This window comes from Natator depressus, chromosome 3, assembly GCF_965152275.1.
Source record: "Natator depressus isolate rNatDep1 chromosome 3, rNatDep2.hap1, whole genome shotgun sequence".
NCBI classification, from domain to species: Eukaryota; Metazoa; Chordata; order Testudines; family Cheloniidae; genus Natator; species Natator depressus.
In genome coordinates, this window is record NC_134236.1 from 178631596 (window position 1) to 178647949 (window position 16354).

General features: G+C 42.7%; 1 protein-coding gene across 1 annotated transcript in view; it reads left to right on the forward strand.

The window, feature by feature from the left end:
- PSME4 (proteasome activator subunit 4) overlaps positions 1-16354 on the forward strand; it is a 216783-nt gene that overhangs the window by 14023 nt on the left and 186406 nt on the right. The window contains exons 2-4 of the mRNA XM_074949403.1: positions 13024-13164; positions 13762-13878; positions 16089-16148. Of these exons, the coding sequence (XP_074805504.1) occupies positions 13024-13164; positions 13762-13878; positions 16089-16148 (318 nt within the window). The remainder of the gene's footprint in view (positions 1-13023; positions 13165-13761; positions 13879-16088; positions 16149-16354) is intronic.

A 16354-nucleotide genomic window follows, 5' to 3' on the forward strand; every position in this document is an offset into this window, starting at 1 on the left:
TGGGGCTTTGGCTCCCCCTGGGGTGGTGGGACTCGGACTTTGGCCCCCCTCCCTGAGGTGGTGGGGTTGGGTGGGTTCAAGATTTGGTCCTCTCTCCTGGGGTTGTGTAAATAATTTTTGTTGTCAGAAAGGGGTCACGGTGCAATGAAGTTTGACAACCCCTGGATTAAAGAGATGGATTTATAGCTAGTACACTTTTGCACATTGTTACTTGGTTTAAGTAGTACAGTAATTAGGGCTTCCCTCATAGTAGGAAGTAATGTACCTTTCTTTAGGGCATCTTCATAAATTATAACAGGTTAGGAGCCAGTTCTTTGGGACTTTGATAGAATTTTGTTGGTAGGCCATCAGGACTGGAGGTCTTGCCTGGACTCATTTCCTTGATGGCCTTGGTTATATCCTCTGATTGCAAGGGAGAGGCTAGCCTTGCCTGCTGCTCTTGTGAGATTTGTGGGAGGTTAAGGGTATGTCTATGCTGCCCACACTACAGTGCGGCCACGGCAGCACTGTGACGTGGGCAGTGTAGTCACGCTTTATTGCCGGGGGAGGGCTCTCCCGGCGATAAAAAATAACCACCCTGAATGAGGGGTGGTAGCTTTATTGCTGGGAGCACGGCTCCCGACAATAAAGCACTGTCAATACTGGCACTTTTCAGTGCTAAAACTTTTGTCGCTCAGGAGGGTGTCTTTTCACACCCCTGACCGACTAAAGTTTTAGCACTGAAAGTGGCAGTGTAGACACTGAAATGAGACTAGTCTATTTTAAGAGGAAAGAATATTTGCTTAATGTCAGAAGTCATGTTATAGGTCACGTGAATTTCTGCTGCCAAAGGTAGACTTAATTCCTTGGACAAGGAGAGAAATAGAGCAATAGTGCAGGTAAAGATATCAGTTTAGAAAGTTGAAACTACAGTAGTTTGTTACTCGAGAAAATATGTGTAATGTAGAGGCTACAGCCACATTTAAAGGGATGCTGTCAACTAAGAAATCTACTTTTGAGTGAAACCTAAAATTACTGTAACTGTAAGGTTAGAGAAAATTTTTTTTTCAGATTGTTTACTTTGACTATACATAAGTACTTTCAAATTCAGTCTCACTCTTTCACTAAATAGGCATTTTTCTCTGTATGTATGGATCTTCTCAACAGGAGAGAATTTTTTTTAAAAAAGGAAAATATGTGTAATACCACAAATTGGCAGGTGTACCTTAAAATTACTTTTAAATCACTCTTTAAAACTGATTTAAACTTCAAGTTGTTCCTCCAAAAATGGTTTATTTTTATGAAGTAGATTGGCCTTAAGACATTACCTATGGTAGATATTTGTTGAGGCAGCTCTTTACTTATAAAGCTTGCTATAAAAGCTTTTGTTACTATAGAAGGAGATTAGCAAGGCTTAACTTCTGTTGAACAATATTTATCCTTTTTGCCCACCCAAGTTTTTGGGTGAGGTGGCCCACAAAACTGGGCCCTCCTTTTGTCCTCAATCTTGTTTTGTAGCATCATTCCATTTAAGGAGGGATTGAAGGGAGGCTTGGTTTATCTACACACACACACACACACACAGTTTAACTAAAGCTGTGTTTTTAAATCTCTTTAGTTAAACTGGTGCAAACCCCTGTGTGGATCTGTAATTTGGTTTAAACCAGATTTGTATCAGGTTTTCTTGTCAGTAAAATTAAGCCTGGTCTACAGTAAAAAATTAGATCGACCCAACTACCTGATGTAGTTAAGTCAACTTAAGTCCCTGTGTGTAGGCTGATGGAAGAGTTCTTTTGTTGACCCAGCTACTGCCTCTCAGGAAGGTGGATTACCTATGCCAATGGGAGAACCCTTCCTATTTGTGTAGTTAGTTTTTACACTGGAGCACTACAGCAGCACAGCTGCAGCTGTGCTGCTGTAATGTTTCAAGTGTAGACAAGCCCTTACTAGGATTAAATCAGAAGTGTAGCCACACAGAGGTTTATATGGTTTAAATTGCTTTTTTAAACCTATTTTAGTTTAACTGATGGAACCTCTGTGTGTAGGCAAGATGAGTCTATGTTGCTGGAGATGCAGATACCTACCATGATGCCTCCGCAGTACCTATGTTTGTGTTTCACTGGTGGTGGGAGGGGAAAAGGATAAAAGTCCTGTCTAGCTACCAAATTATTGTGAGGAAGACGGAGGGAGACTTCTGTGTTACCAAGTAATCTTTTCTTTAAAAAATTTCAAAGGTCACTTCTAGGTTAGCCAAAGGCAGCTTTGTAAAAGCTTGTGTTAAGCAAGGAGATCAAGCTAAATTTTGTGCAATGACAGATGTATGGTGATGCTGCAATAGGCACAGCATAGTTCAGTCTGTTCCCTGACTAATCAGCATTCAGAAAAGTACATACTGCTTCTGATGCAATCTTAGCTAAAGTGGTAACACTTCCTCTACTGCAAAGTGCTAGCGAATCAAAACTTAAATCCATATGAAAACATGATCTGGTCCTGTACAGTTATCTCGTGCAGGGCTAACAGCTTAAACTTGTGACCAGTGGAGCAAATGACCCCCCTTCCTGCAAGCAAAAAATGCTCAAGATGCTAGACCAGAATAAAAACCAGCAATATATCACTGAGAATAACAGATCAAAATCAGCGACAAACTAGACTGCTACAGATCCCTGCATAGAACTATCCTTAGCAGACTGTTTCACTACAGTGATATGTGAAAAACCTGTGGCAGATTCTTGCCAAATAGAATCTCAATAATTGTAATCTAGAGAGGGAAATTGGAAGGTGCAAGACACAGACCAAGTCTAGAGAGGAGTAATTTATTCAACCGTTGTGACAGAAGGATTGAGCCAGAGGGCATTTTATACTCAAGTATCCAAAATATGAGGGAGTGGACGAAAGAATTCTTAGTAACTTGCGGAAATCTCTAAGACTTCTTATCAAAAAGTGATGAGGGAAAAAGTGATGAGCCAGGAGAGAGACAGCAGAGACAATATTGCACTATGTAGCAGCCTACCATTGGATCAGGAAAGGACACTAATGACATATGGACTCAGGGGATCCAAATCTAAAGCACAGTGTGAAGGCATAAACTGGGTGGATATTAACAAATTCTGATTAGCAGAGCTGAGGGATCTGTCTCTGTAATAGAATGTGGCAACACTTGTATAGCTTGCCATGCCAAAAACCTGAGTGATCTGAAACTGAGTAATACAATGTTTGAATTGAAGGCATGTGGAGGGATTCCTCTGTGTCTGGAGTTTATTCCCCTCTCTCCTTCCTTTCCCTGCCTTGCCATATGCATGCATACTGGCTCCTCAAATACTCAATTTGCAGACTTCAAATGTAGCTGATAGTGTTCCATGGAACTTTCCTTTGCAAGTCCCTTTGGGAAAGCTAGCATCGAATTGGATGTTGGCCTGCAAGAGAGGGTGCATACTATACTCTCGGTCCACCTCCTGAATCATGAATATGGTGAACAGAAGTGTCTTGTCCTCTTGTATATGGCTGAGAAGGAGAGGTCTCTGTAAAATGTATTCATTAGGATTTTGTTTACTTGAGGAGTGATCTTCAAGAAGGTGTTGCGCTGTATTACTCCTCTGGCCCTCCCCACTACTATGTGACTCTTTCATTTACCAAATTACCACTGGATGTAGCAGAGATCATAGGACTGGAAGGGACCTCGAGAGGTTATCTAGTCCAGTCCCCTGCATTCATGACAGGATTAAGTATTATATAAACCATCCCTGACAGGTGTTTGTCTAAGCTGCTCTTAAAAATCTCCAGTGATGGAGATTCCACAACCTCCCTAGGCAATTTATGCTAGTGCTTAACCACCCTGACAGTTAGGAAGTTTTTCCTAATGTCCAACCTAAACCTTCTTTGCTGCAATTTAAGCCCATTGCTTCTTGTCCTATCCTCAGAGGTTAAGAACAACAATTATTCTCCCTCCTCCTTGTAACCTTTCATGTACTTGAAAACTGCTATCATGCCCTGTCTCAGGCTTCTCTTTTCCAGACTAAACAACCCCAATTTTTTCAATCTTCCCTCATAGGTCATGTCTTCTAGATCTTCAGTCATTTTTGTTGCTCTCCTCTGGACTCTGTCCAATTTGTCCACAATCTTTCCTGAAATGTGGCACCCAGAACTGGATACAATACTCCAGTTGAGGCCTAATCAGCGCGGAGTAGAGCAGAAGAATTACTTCTTGTGTCTTGCTTATAACACTCTTGCTAATACACCCCAGAATGATGTTTGCTTTTTTTTGCAACAGTGTTACACTGTTGACTCATATTTAGCTTATGGTCCACTGTGGCCCCCAGGTCCCTTTCCACAGTACTGCTTCGTAGGCAGTCATTTCCCATTTTGCATGTGCGCAACTGATTGTTCCTTCCTAAGTGGACTACTTTGCATTTGTCCATATTGAATTTCATCCTATTTACTTCAGACCATTTCTCCAGTTTGTCCAGATCATTTTGAATTCTAATCCTATCCTCCAAAGCACTTGCAACCCCGCCCAGCTTGGTATTGTCCACAAACTTTGTGTGTGCTCTCTATGCCATCATTTAAATCGTTGATGAAGGTATTGAAGAGAACTGGACCCAGAACTGATCCCTGTGGGACCCACTTGTTATGCCCTTCCAGCGTAACTGTGAACCACTGATAAATACTCTCTGGGAACGGCTTTCCAACCAGTTTTTCACCCACCTTATCAATCTAGGTTGCATTCCCCTAGTTCGTTTATGAGAAGGTCACGTGAGATAGTATCAAAAGCTTTACTAAAGTTAAGATATACCACATCTACCGCTTCCCCCCATCCACCAGGCTTGTTACTCTTTCAAAGAAAGCTATCAAGTTGGTTTGACAAGATTTGTTCTTGACAAATCCATGCTGTTACTTATCACCGTATTATATTCTAGATGTTTGCAAATTGATTGCTTCATTATTTGCTCCATTATCTTTCCAGGTACAGAAGTTAAGCTGACTGGTCTGTAATTCCCCAGGTTGTCTTTATTTCCCTTTTTTATAGATTGGCACTATATTTGCCCTTTCCCAGTCTTCTGGAATCTCTCCCGTCTTCTATGACTTTTCAGAGATAAACGCTAATGGCTCAGATATCTCCTCAATCAGCTCCTTGAGTATTCTAGGATGCATTTCATCAGGCCCTGGTGGCTTGAAGACATCTAACTTGTCTAATTAATTTTCAGCTTGTTTTTTTCCTATTTTTGCCTCTGATCCTACCTCATTTTCACTGACATTCACTCTGTTAGGTCCAATCACCACCAACCTTCTTGGTCAAAACCGAAACTGAGTCGTTAAGCACCTCTGCCATTTCCACATTTTCTGTTATTATTTCCCCCCCCCCCCCTTTATTGAGTAATGGGCCTACCCTGTCCTTGGTCTTCCTCTTGCTTCTAATGTATTTGTAGAATGTTTTCTTGTTACCTTTATGTCTCTAGCTAGTTTCATCTCGTTTTGTGCCTTGGCCTTTTCTTGTTTTGTCCCTACATACTTGTGTTATTTGTTTATATTCATCCTTTGTAATTTGACCTAGTTTCCACTTTTTGTAGGACTCTTTTTTGATTTTTAGATCATTGAAGAGCTCCTGGTTAAGCCAGCATGGTTTCTTGTCATACTTCCTATCTTTCCCATGCAGTGGGATAGCTTGCTCTTGTGCCCTTAATAATGTCTCTTTGAAAAACTGCCAACTGTCTTCAATTGTTTTTCCCCTTAGACTTGCTTCCCATGGGATCTTACCTACCAACTCCCTGAGTTTGCTGAAGTCTGCCTTCTTGAAATCCATTGTCTTTATTTTGCTCTTCTCCCTCCTACCATTCCTAAGGCTATGTCTACACTACCGTGTAAATTGACCTAAGCTATGCAACTCCAGCTATGTGAATAACATAGCTGGAGTCGCCGTATCTTAGGTTGACTTACCGCGGGGTGCACACTACGCTGGGTCGACATGAGACACTCTCCCATCAGCTTACCTTACTCTTCTCGTTTGGGGTAGAGTACTGGGGTCGACTGGAGAGCGATCTGTGGTCAATTTGGCAGCTCTTCACTAGACCTGCTAAATTGACCCCGGAGCGTCGATCCAGGGGGTAGTGTAGACATAGCCTTAGAAACATGAACTCTACCATTTCATGATCACTTTCACCCAAACTGTCTTCCACTTTCAGATTCTCAACCAGTTCCTCCCTATTTGTCGAAATGAAATCTAGAACAGCCTCTCCCCTAGTAGCTTTCTCCATCTTCTGAAATAAAAAATTGTCTCCAATACATTCCAAGCACTGATTGGATAATCTGTGCCTTGCAGTGTTATTTTCCCAACAGAAGTCTGGGTAGTTGAAGTCCCCCATCACCACCAAGTCCTGTGCTTTGCACAGTTTTGTTATTTGCTTAAAAAAAGCCTAATCCACCTCTTCTTCCTGGTTAGGTGGTCTGTAGTAGACCCCTACCCTGACATCACCCTTGTTTTTTACCCGTTTTATCCTTACCAAGAGACTTTCAACAAGTCTGTCTTCTATTTCCATCTCAACCTCAGTCCAAGTGTATACATTTTTAATATACAAGGCAACATCTCCACCCTTTTTTCCCTGCCTGTCCTTCCTGAGCAAGCTGTATCCTTCTATACCAATATTCCAGTCATGTCTATTATTCTGTGATGCCAACTGTCATAGTTCTTTTTATTTATTAGCATTCTGAGTTCTTCCTGCTTATTCCCCATACTTCTTGCATTAGTATACAGACATCTAAGATACTGATTTGATTCCCGCTCTCCCCACTTCTGTTTTGTCTCTCCTTTATCCCTGCTATAACAGCCCATGCTCCCCACCAATTCCGACCCTTCTCCCAGGTCTCCATGTTTTTGACTTACTGTGGGCTTTGGTCACCTGCCCCCTTCTAACCTAGTTTAAAGCCTTCCTCACTAGGTTAGCCAGTCTGTATCCAAATACGCTCTTCCCCTTCCTCGATAGGTGGACCCCATTTCTACTTAGTATTCCTTCTTCCTGGAACAGCATCCTGTGGTCAAGGAAGCCGAAGCTCTCCTGGTGACACCATCTTCTCAGCCAAGCATTCACCTCCAGGATGCATCCAGACATATGATGCAATCCCGATTTAAGTAGGGAATATTAAATGAAAAGTTGTGGGGGTGAAGTCCTGCCCTTATTGAAATCAATGGGATTTTTGCTATTAACTTCATTGGGTCTGGGATTTCACCCTTAACTGTAAATTTCATGTTCTTGTTAGAGTGATACCCATAGGATTACTTAAACGTTAAATCTAGAAATGTTAAATCTAGAAACGTTCCTTCTAGCAGTGTCAGAGGTGACTTGATAAGATTCTGTTACATATATATAGTTTACAATTTTAAAAATGTATTTTTTCCCCCAGTGACATTAGCAGTACCTTCAAAGTTTTTAGTTAGGTACGTGGGATTTGTTGTTGGTTTTTTGGTTTTTTGCAATGAGATAACTAACATGCATTAGCTGTCTTACAGTAAAAACATAGGGGAGACAGGAAGTGAGGCAGTGCTAAATGTTATAGTGCTGGAGCCCAGCAGAAATGATCACTGGGGGGCAGAGATTCATTGTATGGGGACACTTGCCAGTTCTTCCCTCCCTCCCCGCCTCCAGTTATACACGGCAGCAGGGTCACCCTCACCTTCAGCAGAGAGCAATTGGCAGTTATGGCTCGCCTGGCTGTCCACCCATCTCTAGTGCCATGGGACAATAGCAGCATCATGCAGTGGCTGGCACGGACAAGGCCTGAGGGAGATCTGCAATGAAAGGCAGCAAGTCTGTTCAGCGTGTGAACGCCAGCCCAAGTGCCTGCTGTGGCGTAGGCCTGGCTTGGGTGCTGGTTCCCATCACCCTGCAGGAGCCAACTCCTTTAACTTTGGGCACAGCATTCAAACAACAGTATGGCACCACAAAGTCACTCTGAGAATGCAGCTCCCCCACACTCTCCCAACCCCCCATGATGCTAACATCTCCCCATGTACTCTGTCCTGCTTCCGCCATTCCTACCTCCCTGGCTGTGTAAGCATCCTAGGCTCGCCTTACCCCCTGCCTGCCCCTCCGCTGTGTAACCTCACCATGTACCTCACTCTTAGCCCTAGTACCATGGTATGGCTGCCTGGACAGGGGCCCTGGCACCATCTGGAAAACTCCCCAGTAGCCCAGCCAGTCCCACATGCCCACACTGGGTTCAAGTGTGTGTGGGTCTCCTGCTTAGCTGTTCTGCAAGTAGCTGCATCTGGCTAGGTGGCCCTTTCTGGGGCTTATTTGTGGGGTGTTGGTGGTGGATGAGCACAGAATCATGTGGCAGCCAGGTCCTCCCCGCAGGGAACCCACTCAAAGGAGTAGGCCAGGCCCCAGGCAATGTACTGCCTGCCAGAGACACTGCACCTACCAGCCTTGTGAACCCTCTCACTTCCCTCCCTTACAGCAAGGGCCAACACTGACCCTGCAGAGACTGGGAGATGGCTTCTGACGTAAGTGTGTGGGATTGCAGAGGGAGGGGAGTTGGGACATGGTGTGGGAGGAGGGATGGGTCTGTGTGATGGTTTAAGAGGCCAGGAATGGGCCAGCAAGAGATGAATGGGGCAATGGGCCCACATGGTAGGTTTGCAAGGAGAGGTTAGGGGGATGGGCTGGGGTACTTATCTGTCAGGGGTGTTGGAGCTACCCAGCAGGGTGTCCAAGTTGGTGACAGGGCTTTGGACCACTCAAGCCTGGTAGTGCTGTGGGTAGCGGCCACTGAAGTGGCAGCTGATGAAGTCCCTGTGAGAGCCTCCTGGCAGTGGTTCAGTCTGCAGCACCTGCTCCACTACCAGCCATGGGGGCACAGCACAGCTGGGTCAGGGGTATCTTTGCAGGAACTGTCCCCCCTACTCAGGGCCCAGCCTGTTCCCAACGGGGTGTGCCTGGAAGAGCAAGCTCCTCGCTCTGGGAGTCTGCCCAGCTACAGGAGGCAGGGACTGGCCTGAGTATGAGGTGGCCTCAACCCTGCAATACCCCCATCCCTCCCTGAGTCCAGTGGCTTCTGCTTCCCCGAGCCCAGGGAAGCCCCTTCTTCTCTCCCAGGGTCTCCTGTTCTCCCTGAACCCAGCAGTCCCTCCAGAATCCAGGGAAGCAAGTTGCTGGCAGGCTGCTGTTGCCTTGCTTGTTCCCGCTGAACCCCTGCATCCCATGGCTAGTGCTTCAGCAGAGCCCACTGCCCAGCTCAGGCAGCTCTGGCGAGCAGACAGGATGTTCAGGGAGCTGTGTGCCCCCTACTAGTGGCCCTGGCAGAGACAAAGGCCCCAGGAAGTGAGCAAAGCTGGCTGTGCTTGCCCTGGAGCCAGCTCAGAGGCTGTATCAATGGGGGCACGAGCGATACTCCTCTGTAATTCGAAAAACTTTAGTATCTTCCCAGGTTTTTATTTCTGAAGTGCTGAAGTGTCGCTTCATCCTGTATTTCAGCTGCTGGACTGATGCTTCCGACCAGTCTGGCAGCATAACATCCTTGGAGAAAAGGCACTGTAGTTTTACCCTGAGGTACCTAGGCGAGGTGAACCACAGGTGGAGTATAGTGTTGACATTGCCTGGGTATCTCATGGCAAAAACTACAGTGTCTTGTCTCCACTAGGGGGTTTATGTCAGGATAGCTATGCACATTAGTTATTCTGTGGTAAAAACACATTTTTTTGTAGTGAAGGCAAAGCCTCTGTATCTCAAGATACTTGGCAAAAATCCTTACCAAGAATATTAATTTTTAAAGCCTTTTTGAACCATTGTTTAAATGTTTTTTTAAAATATGCACTAACAAGTCAAAACATGCTTTACAATCATATTTTGCCATGTCCTTCTCTCCCCTGTTCCTTTGTAGAAGGCCCATGCAAATGAAAGGACAAACTGGCTGGCTACATGGGGATAATAGATATGCCAAAGTGCTGCTTTCACAGCTCTAGCTGAGGACCCCCTCTTGGCCATTCACGAGACTGCTATGAGGGATCCAGCTGTTAAATCTCAGGGTGTTTTATGCCCCAGAGTCTGAGCAGAGTGCATTGCTATTCTCTTAGGATTTGTGGCCATGAGTTGGGGTGCAGATCCTCCATCTGGCACCCCCTGCTGAGAGCTGCGACCATATGGCCCCCTGTGTAGGCCCTAGAAGCAGTGCTAACCCTTCATCTTTCCCCAGTATTTTAAGCATGTCCTCTCCCAGAACTCCAGCTGTGTGGTGGTCTGGGCCCACAGTTTACCTTTTCAAGGGACACATCGTATAGATTTAACTTTGGTGTTACAATCCTCTTGCTCGTTCTTTAGTAGCATGAGACATACACAGCTCTGTACAAAAATAATAAACTCCTTCACATGTTTCCCTGCCTTGGTTTCATCACCACGCTGGGGCATTCTTGGGCTGGGGTCAGAGTTATCTGCAGGACCCTACCAAATTCACGGCCGTGAAAAACACGTCATGGACCGTGAAATCTGTATACAATAGGGTAAAAGCACATAAAAGACCAGATTTCATGGGGGGAGACCAGCGTTTCTCAGATTGGGGGTCCTGACCCAAAAGGGAGTTACAGGGGGGTTGCAGTGTTATTCTAGGGCGGGTTGCAGTATTACCACCCTTATTTCTGCGCTGCCTTCAGAGGTGGGCAGTGGGAGAGTGGTGGTTGTTGGCCGGGCGCCCGGCTCTGAAGGCAGCGTCCCACCAGCAGCAGTGCAGAAGTAAGGGTGGCAAAATCATACCATGCCACTCTTACTTCTGCATTGATGCCTTCAGAGCTGGGTGGCCAGAGATTGGTGGCTGCTGACCAAGGGCCCAGCTCTGAAGGTAGTAGTGCAGAAGTTAGTGTGACAATACCATACCATGCCATCCTTGCTTCTACACTGCGGCTGGCAGTAGCTCTGCTTTCAGAGCTGGGCTCCCAACCAGCAGCTGCCACTCTTTGGCCACCCAGTTCTGACAGCAGCGCCGCAACCAGCAGCAGAGCAGAAGTAAGGGTAGCAGCACTGCAACCCCTCCTACAATAACCTTGTGACACCGCCCTCCCCCCCCCCAACTCCTTTTTGGGTCAGGACTCCAACAATTACAACTTCGTGACATTTCAGATTTAAATAGCTGAAATCATGAAATTTATGAGTTTTAAAATCCTGTGACAGTGAAATTTACCAAAATGGACTGTGAATTTGGTAGGGCCCTAATTATCTGGGACATCCAGGGACCTTCTGCTGCAGTGCATGGCTTCAGTTCTGAAATATAGAGCCTTCTTCCCCAGCTCAATTTCTGTGACTTTTGTTGGTCCATTTTCCTTCCACTCTCCTGCACCCCACACATCCTGTGTCTCTCTCCATCTTTCCCTTACTTCCCAGACTTTTTAAAATTCCTGGTTTGTCACCTCTCCCTTTTTGTCCTACTCCTGGTAACTTTCCACTATCTTCATTTCCCCCCTTCCTACACCCAAGTAGGAGGAAGTATCTTCGCTCAGCTCCAGCAAACCTTCTTAGCATATCTATTGTCTGGTCAAAGCACAGTTGGTAAAGTTATATCCTGTCCATTGTCTTGTGGGTACTTGCCAGGTCCTGTTAGCCTATGGTGGATATGCATAGCTAAAGGTGAATTCCATGGAACAGCATTTTTCATAGCAACAACTTCATAAAATCCTATTTAAAATCAACCAGAATTCATAAGTTGTACGGAGCGTCCCCAAATCATCACAGGTGCAAATGTATAAAATAAATAAACTGAAAAATGTGGTTTCTGGATTGGATCTTCCTCCCAGTTTGAGTGCTGCATCTCTCTCAGGCCTGTCATTAGGGGGAGGCATTGGGAGGTGGTTGCCTGACGGTCAGTCCTGTCTGTTAACTCAGCAAGTAACAGCACTGCCAGAGCTCAGCTACCTATCCATGTAGCCTCCAACACCATCTCTACTACCATCCCACAGTCCTTCAGCTTCCTCACCCCCTTCTTACTCCCTGACCTCGTGTTCTGCTGCCAGAACAGCCTTCAATCCATTCTTGCTTCTAGCAGCTGCTTACCAGCTACCTGAGAGTACTTCCGTGCTTTTCTTCCCATTTCTCTCTCAATAGTCCCAGAACTTCCTTACCTCCCTCCCCCACTTGCTGACCCCTAGGACTCCTCTCCCACATTCTGCTTTCTTAATGAGTGGGTAGAGAAAGCAAGTAAGCATGAATGTGTCAGAGAAAGTGCACCCGTTCATACCCCACCACCATCTGTCACACTTTCACTTGTTTTCTTAACTATCTCTCACATGCAGAATAAAGCATGTTCTATTTGGCCATCATAATTGCCCATGCTGATACATGCTTGCAGCCCATCATACCAATGTTGGTGGGGGGATAAGGGAGATAGACACTGGAGGAGTGGGAGGAAGAACAAATGTAAATTGCCTTATATTAATTAAATACAAGAAATTGCACTTGTCATCAATTTCTCTGAGTGAGAGGTTGGGGCATTTTACTCTTCTGTGGCAGGATGACATTTTACCTAGATTGCTCTCTCTTCAGTGAGCCGGTATCCATGACCTTCTGGAATGTATCCATTCCAGATGGCCATGAATATTCTCATACTGACTCTTACTTTTAGAGATTATTTCTTTACAGGAATATATATATAAAATAGGAATGGTGAAACTTGTTGGAATGATGTGGTATTCTTAGAGGTGGTCTATGCATATTTCCTCTTGTGGGATACAACTCTTGCTGCTCCTGAGCTTCAGGAACTTTCTGAAAAAGCAGTGCCCATTGGGGCTGCATGAATGCCCTTGTCTGGCACCGAACACTTGGAACAGGAATTATAAAGGGTCATGTGGTCCTCAGCTGCCTCAGTTCCTTCCTTTCCACAGCTAGTTGCCTTCATCAGGATCTTCTTTCTTTTGCCTAGCATATTGACCAGACTTTGTGCTTACTGCTAAAACTTTTGGGTAGTTTTTACTTTGGTCCTCCATGGTTGAACAGTAAGGTTCCTAGATGGGGTCAGCTCTTTGGCAGGATGAATATGCTCAGCGCACAACACTGACTCATGTTTTCCTTATAGGTATATCCGACTATATGGGAGAAAATTTAGCAAAGAAGATCATGTGCTTTTTATCAAGTTGTTGTATGAGTTGGTAACAATTCCAAAGCTGGAGATCAGCATGATGCAGGGATTTGCACGTCTGCTGATAAACCTGTTAAAGTAAGTACATTTTGCTAGCATTCTTCTACTTAAATATTTACATCCATAAATTGGACATTTGATCCTTGGCCTACAGTATAGTTAACTGCATTGTTTGTCCCTGTACAAATTACGTCACTTCCTCTTACCCTGCACAGATCTTTGATAATGGAGGGAAATTTGAGAAAAATGGCCCCTTTTGAGGCTTGATTTCAATATTGATCAAAGAGCTAAATATCCTATGTTAGTTTTGCTTTTCTTGATATAGAAATCCTATAAGAAGATGGAAATCTCCAAAAATAATATGGTCTGAGAACTAAAGTTTAAGAGGAACAATTAAGAGATGTGTGTGTCACATGTCATTGAAAGTATTTATTAATGAGTAATATAACTGCACTTGGCAATTTTTTTGTAGAGACATTATGGATGTCTTGAATCCCAGCAAGAATGCTTGTAAGTGAATAGTGTTTGGCATGCCATTAGTAGCAATAATGTGGAAAAAAGACAAATGTACGTTCAAATAACTTTCTGCTGTTCAGTTTTTAGGTATTCTAATGTATGCTGTGTGCTGGTAAGGACAATGTTTAATCCCAAAGTGCACTTCATTTCTTAAATTAGGAAAAAAGAACTTCTTTCAAGAGATGATTTGGAGTTACCATGGAGACCACTTTATGAAATGTTGGAGAGGATATTGTATTCCAAAACAGAACACCTTGGATTAAATTGGTTTCCTAAGTAAGTTTTATTTTATTGTAGTTTATTGAAGTAATTGCTTTGGTTTAAGGGGTCTTTAGAACACTGATAATGTGGTTGAAGATTATTTTTTAATATTTAGATCTTGATATATATTTGTTCATTTGCTATATATCTAGACTTTTTATATATTCATGGAAATAAAGGGTAAAAAAAAGACCTATCATCTTGCACATCCCTCTGACAGTGAATAATTATTTCTTATGATATTTCTTTATTTTTCATGTACTCTATAAAGTTCAGGTTTAAGTATGTCAAGTCATGGATCTTCAACCACTTCCATTGGGAAAATAGACCACAGTCTAATTAATAAACTTCAGTGATAATTTTTTTTTAATTCCTTTGTTTAATTCCATCTCACAACAAGTTAGGGAAAAAAAGCGTCTCTCTTACACAGACATAAAATATGAAATTTACATGTAAAATGCCTGGGTCACACACAGAGAAACCAAATGTTTTCCGTTGGGGAAGATTATATATTCATTTATACATCAAAAATGCTAATACAGTAATGTGGGCAAATGCAATTGTTCTACAAAGTTTGTTTTGTAGAGACAAAACAAACTAATTTGTTTTCTAAAACTTTTATTTTTAAGGGGAAAGAAACTTTGAAAATGTCTAAATCGCACATTGCTTTTTCATAAAGCAAATATGCACTGTGTGAAGTGTGGTTATAGAGGACATTAATATGTAATGTTTTCTTGGTATCCACACTCAAAAATTGCAAACCATTCTCAATTCATGTATACACAAATCCTGAAATTTGGACGTCACCCATACAGAGGTCTGTGTATTTACAGTAAACATAAAGCACAATTGGTATTTATCAATCCATTGCCTATACAGATCATTTTAACCTCTCTGTCCTATCATAAACTTGTTGCCTATTTTGCAGCCATGCAGTGTGCACAGACTTCACAACTCCATCTATGGCTACCTATTGAACTTTCCGTTCTTCTTTGTCAGATAAAGGTTCAAAGGTCCCTATGTTACTTTGTCTTGATTTTTCTCTATCCAATTTCCATTATTTCCTATTCATACAAGCAGAATAGAGTTAGTTGAAATTTTTCAGGAAGGTGCTGCTAATGTTGTGGAAACCCCATTTTTCGATGGGAAACACTAACCTCAACTTTTGAAAAGTTAGTGAGTGGCACAGTTACATTTCATTTTTTCTATTAAAAATTTCTCCAACTTTGGAAAAGTTAGAGTTCAAAAAGGAAATGGAGAGGAAAAAGTGAAGGAAAAGCCCAAGATTATAATCATTTTATTGCACTCAGTGGCCAAAAAAAACGGGGAGGAGGAAATAAAAGAAATGAGGGAGGGAGGAAGGAAGAAAAACAAATTCAGAACTTTTTGACAAAAAACTACGGCTTGAACTGAAATTTTTCTACTTTTGAGTTAAAAATTCTCATTTGAAATTTTTCACAGGAAAAAAGTTTTTTGATCAGTGATAGTTGTAAATGAGACACACTTTTTTCCATAAATTTCGAAAAGGACCCTGCCTCTGATCTGTGTGTCATGAAGAGAAAACAATCAAATTATTGGTGTAATTATATTAGGGGAGACTTCCCTCTGAGATCTTCTGATAATTATATATAGTCTGAAAAAAATATTCTATTAAAGGGAAATGGCCAAATTTAAAAATTTGCTCTTCTCTCTGAAAATAGTTTATGTACTGTTTTTTCAAGTAACACCTAAAGGATTACTATATCTAAAAGGTCAGAGGAAAAAATGTAATTAGTTATGGATTTGCCAACACCTAGTGAAACTGACTATATGCAGTTTGCCCCGTTGAGTCAATTAGTCTGTTTTTCCTTTGCTGTGTGAAAAACCCACACAATAAATGGGGAGAGAAAATTTGGAGGGGTGGGGGGCTGTAAAAGCACAAAAATTGGAAGGAGGATTCCAAATGGAGGTGATATATCAACCTTTGCTTTTAATTGACTAGATTTGAAGTTTATGGCATCCCGTTTACTATGCAGTGCGATGTGTTCTCATATGGTGTTTTTGCAACATTGTTGAAATTTTCAAATTTGAGTGAATTCCTTCTGCTGTATATGAAGGGATAATTATTTAAATATTGCCAGGATCATTTAAATATTTTCTACCTTTAGAGTTACTCTTATACTATATTTGTTGATAGAACTGTTGTTTTCCATGTCATGTTTTACATCTTTCTTTTTTACATTCAGTTCATATCGACCAGGCTTGTCTTCACCTAAAACATTTGTGCTTAATGTTTTACATAGGTGGTAAGGATAATGTTTTTTTTGTTCAGCTCTGGCCGATGTGTTATCTTCTGCATGTTCTGTTAGACTGTAACACGTCACACAGGTGTAACTTTCTGCATAAATAATTGCATTGGAAATCCAATGTTAACATTACACCACTATTTATGAGAATGTCGCACTGTATTTAAACCTTTCTAATTGTGGAAAAATATACTGTGTGTGATGTG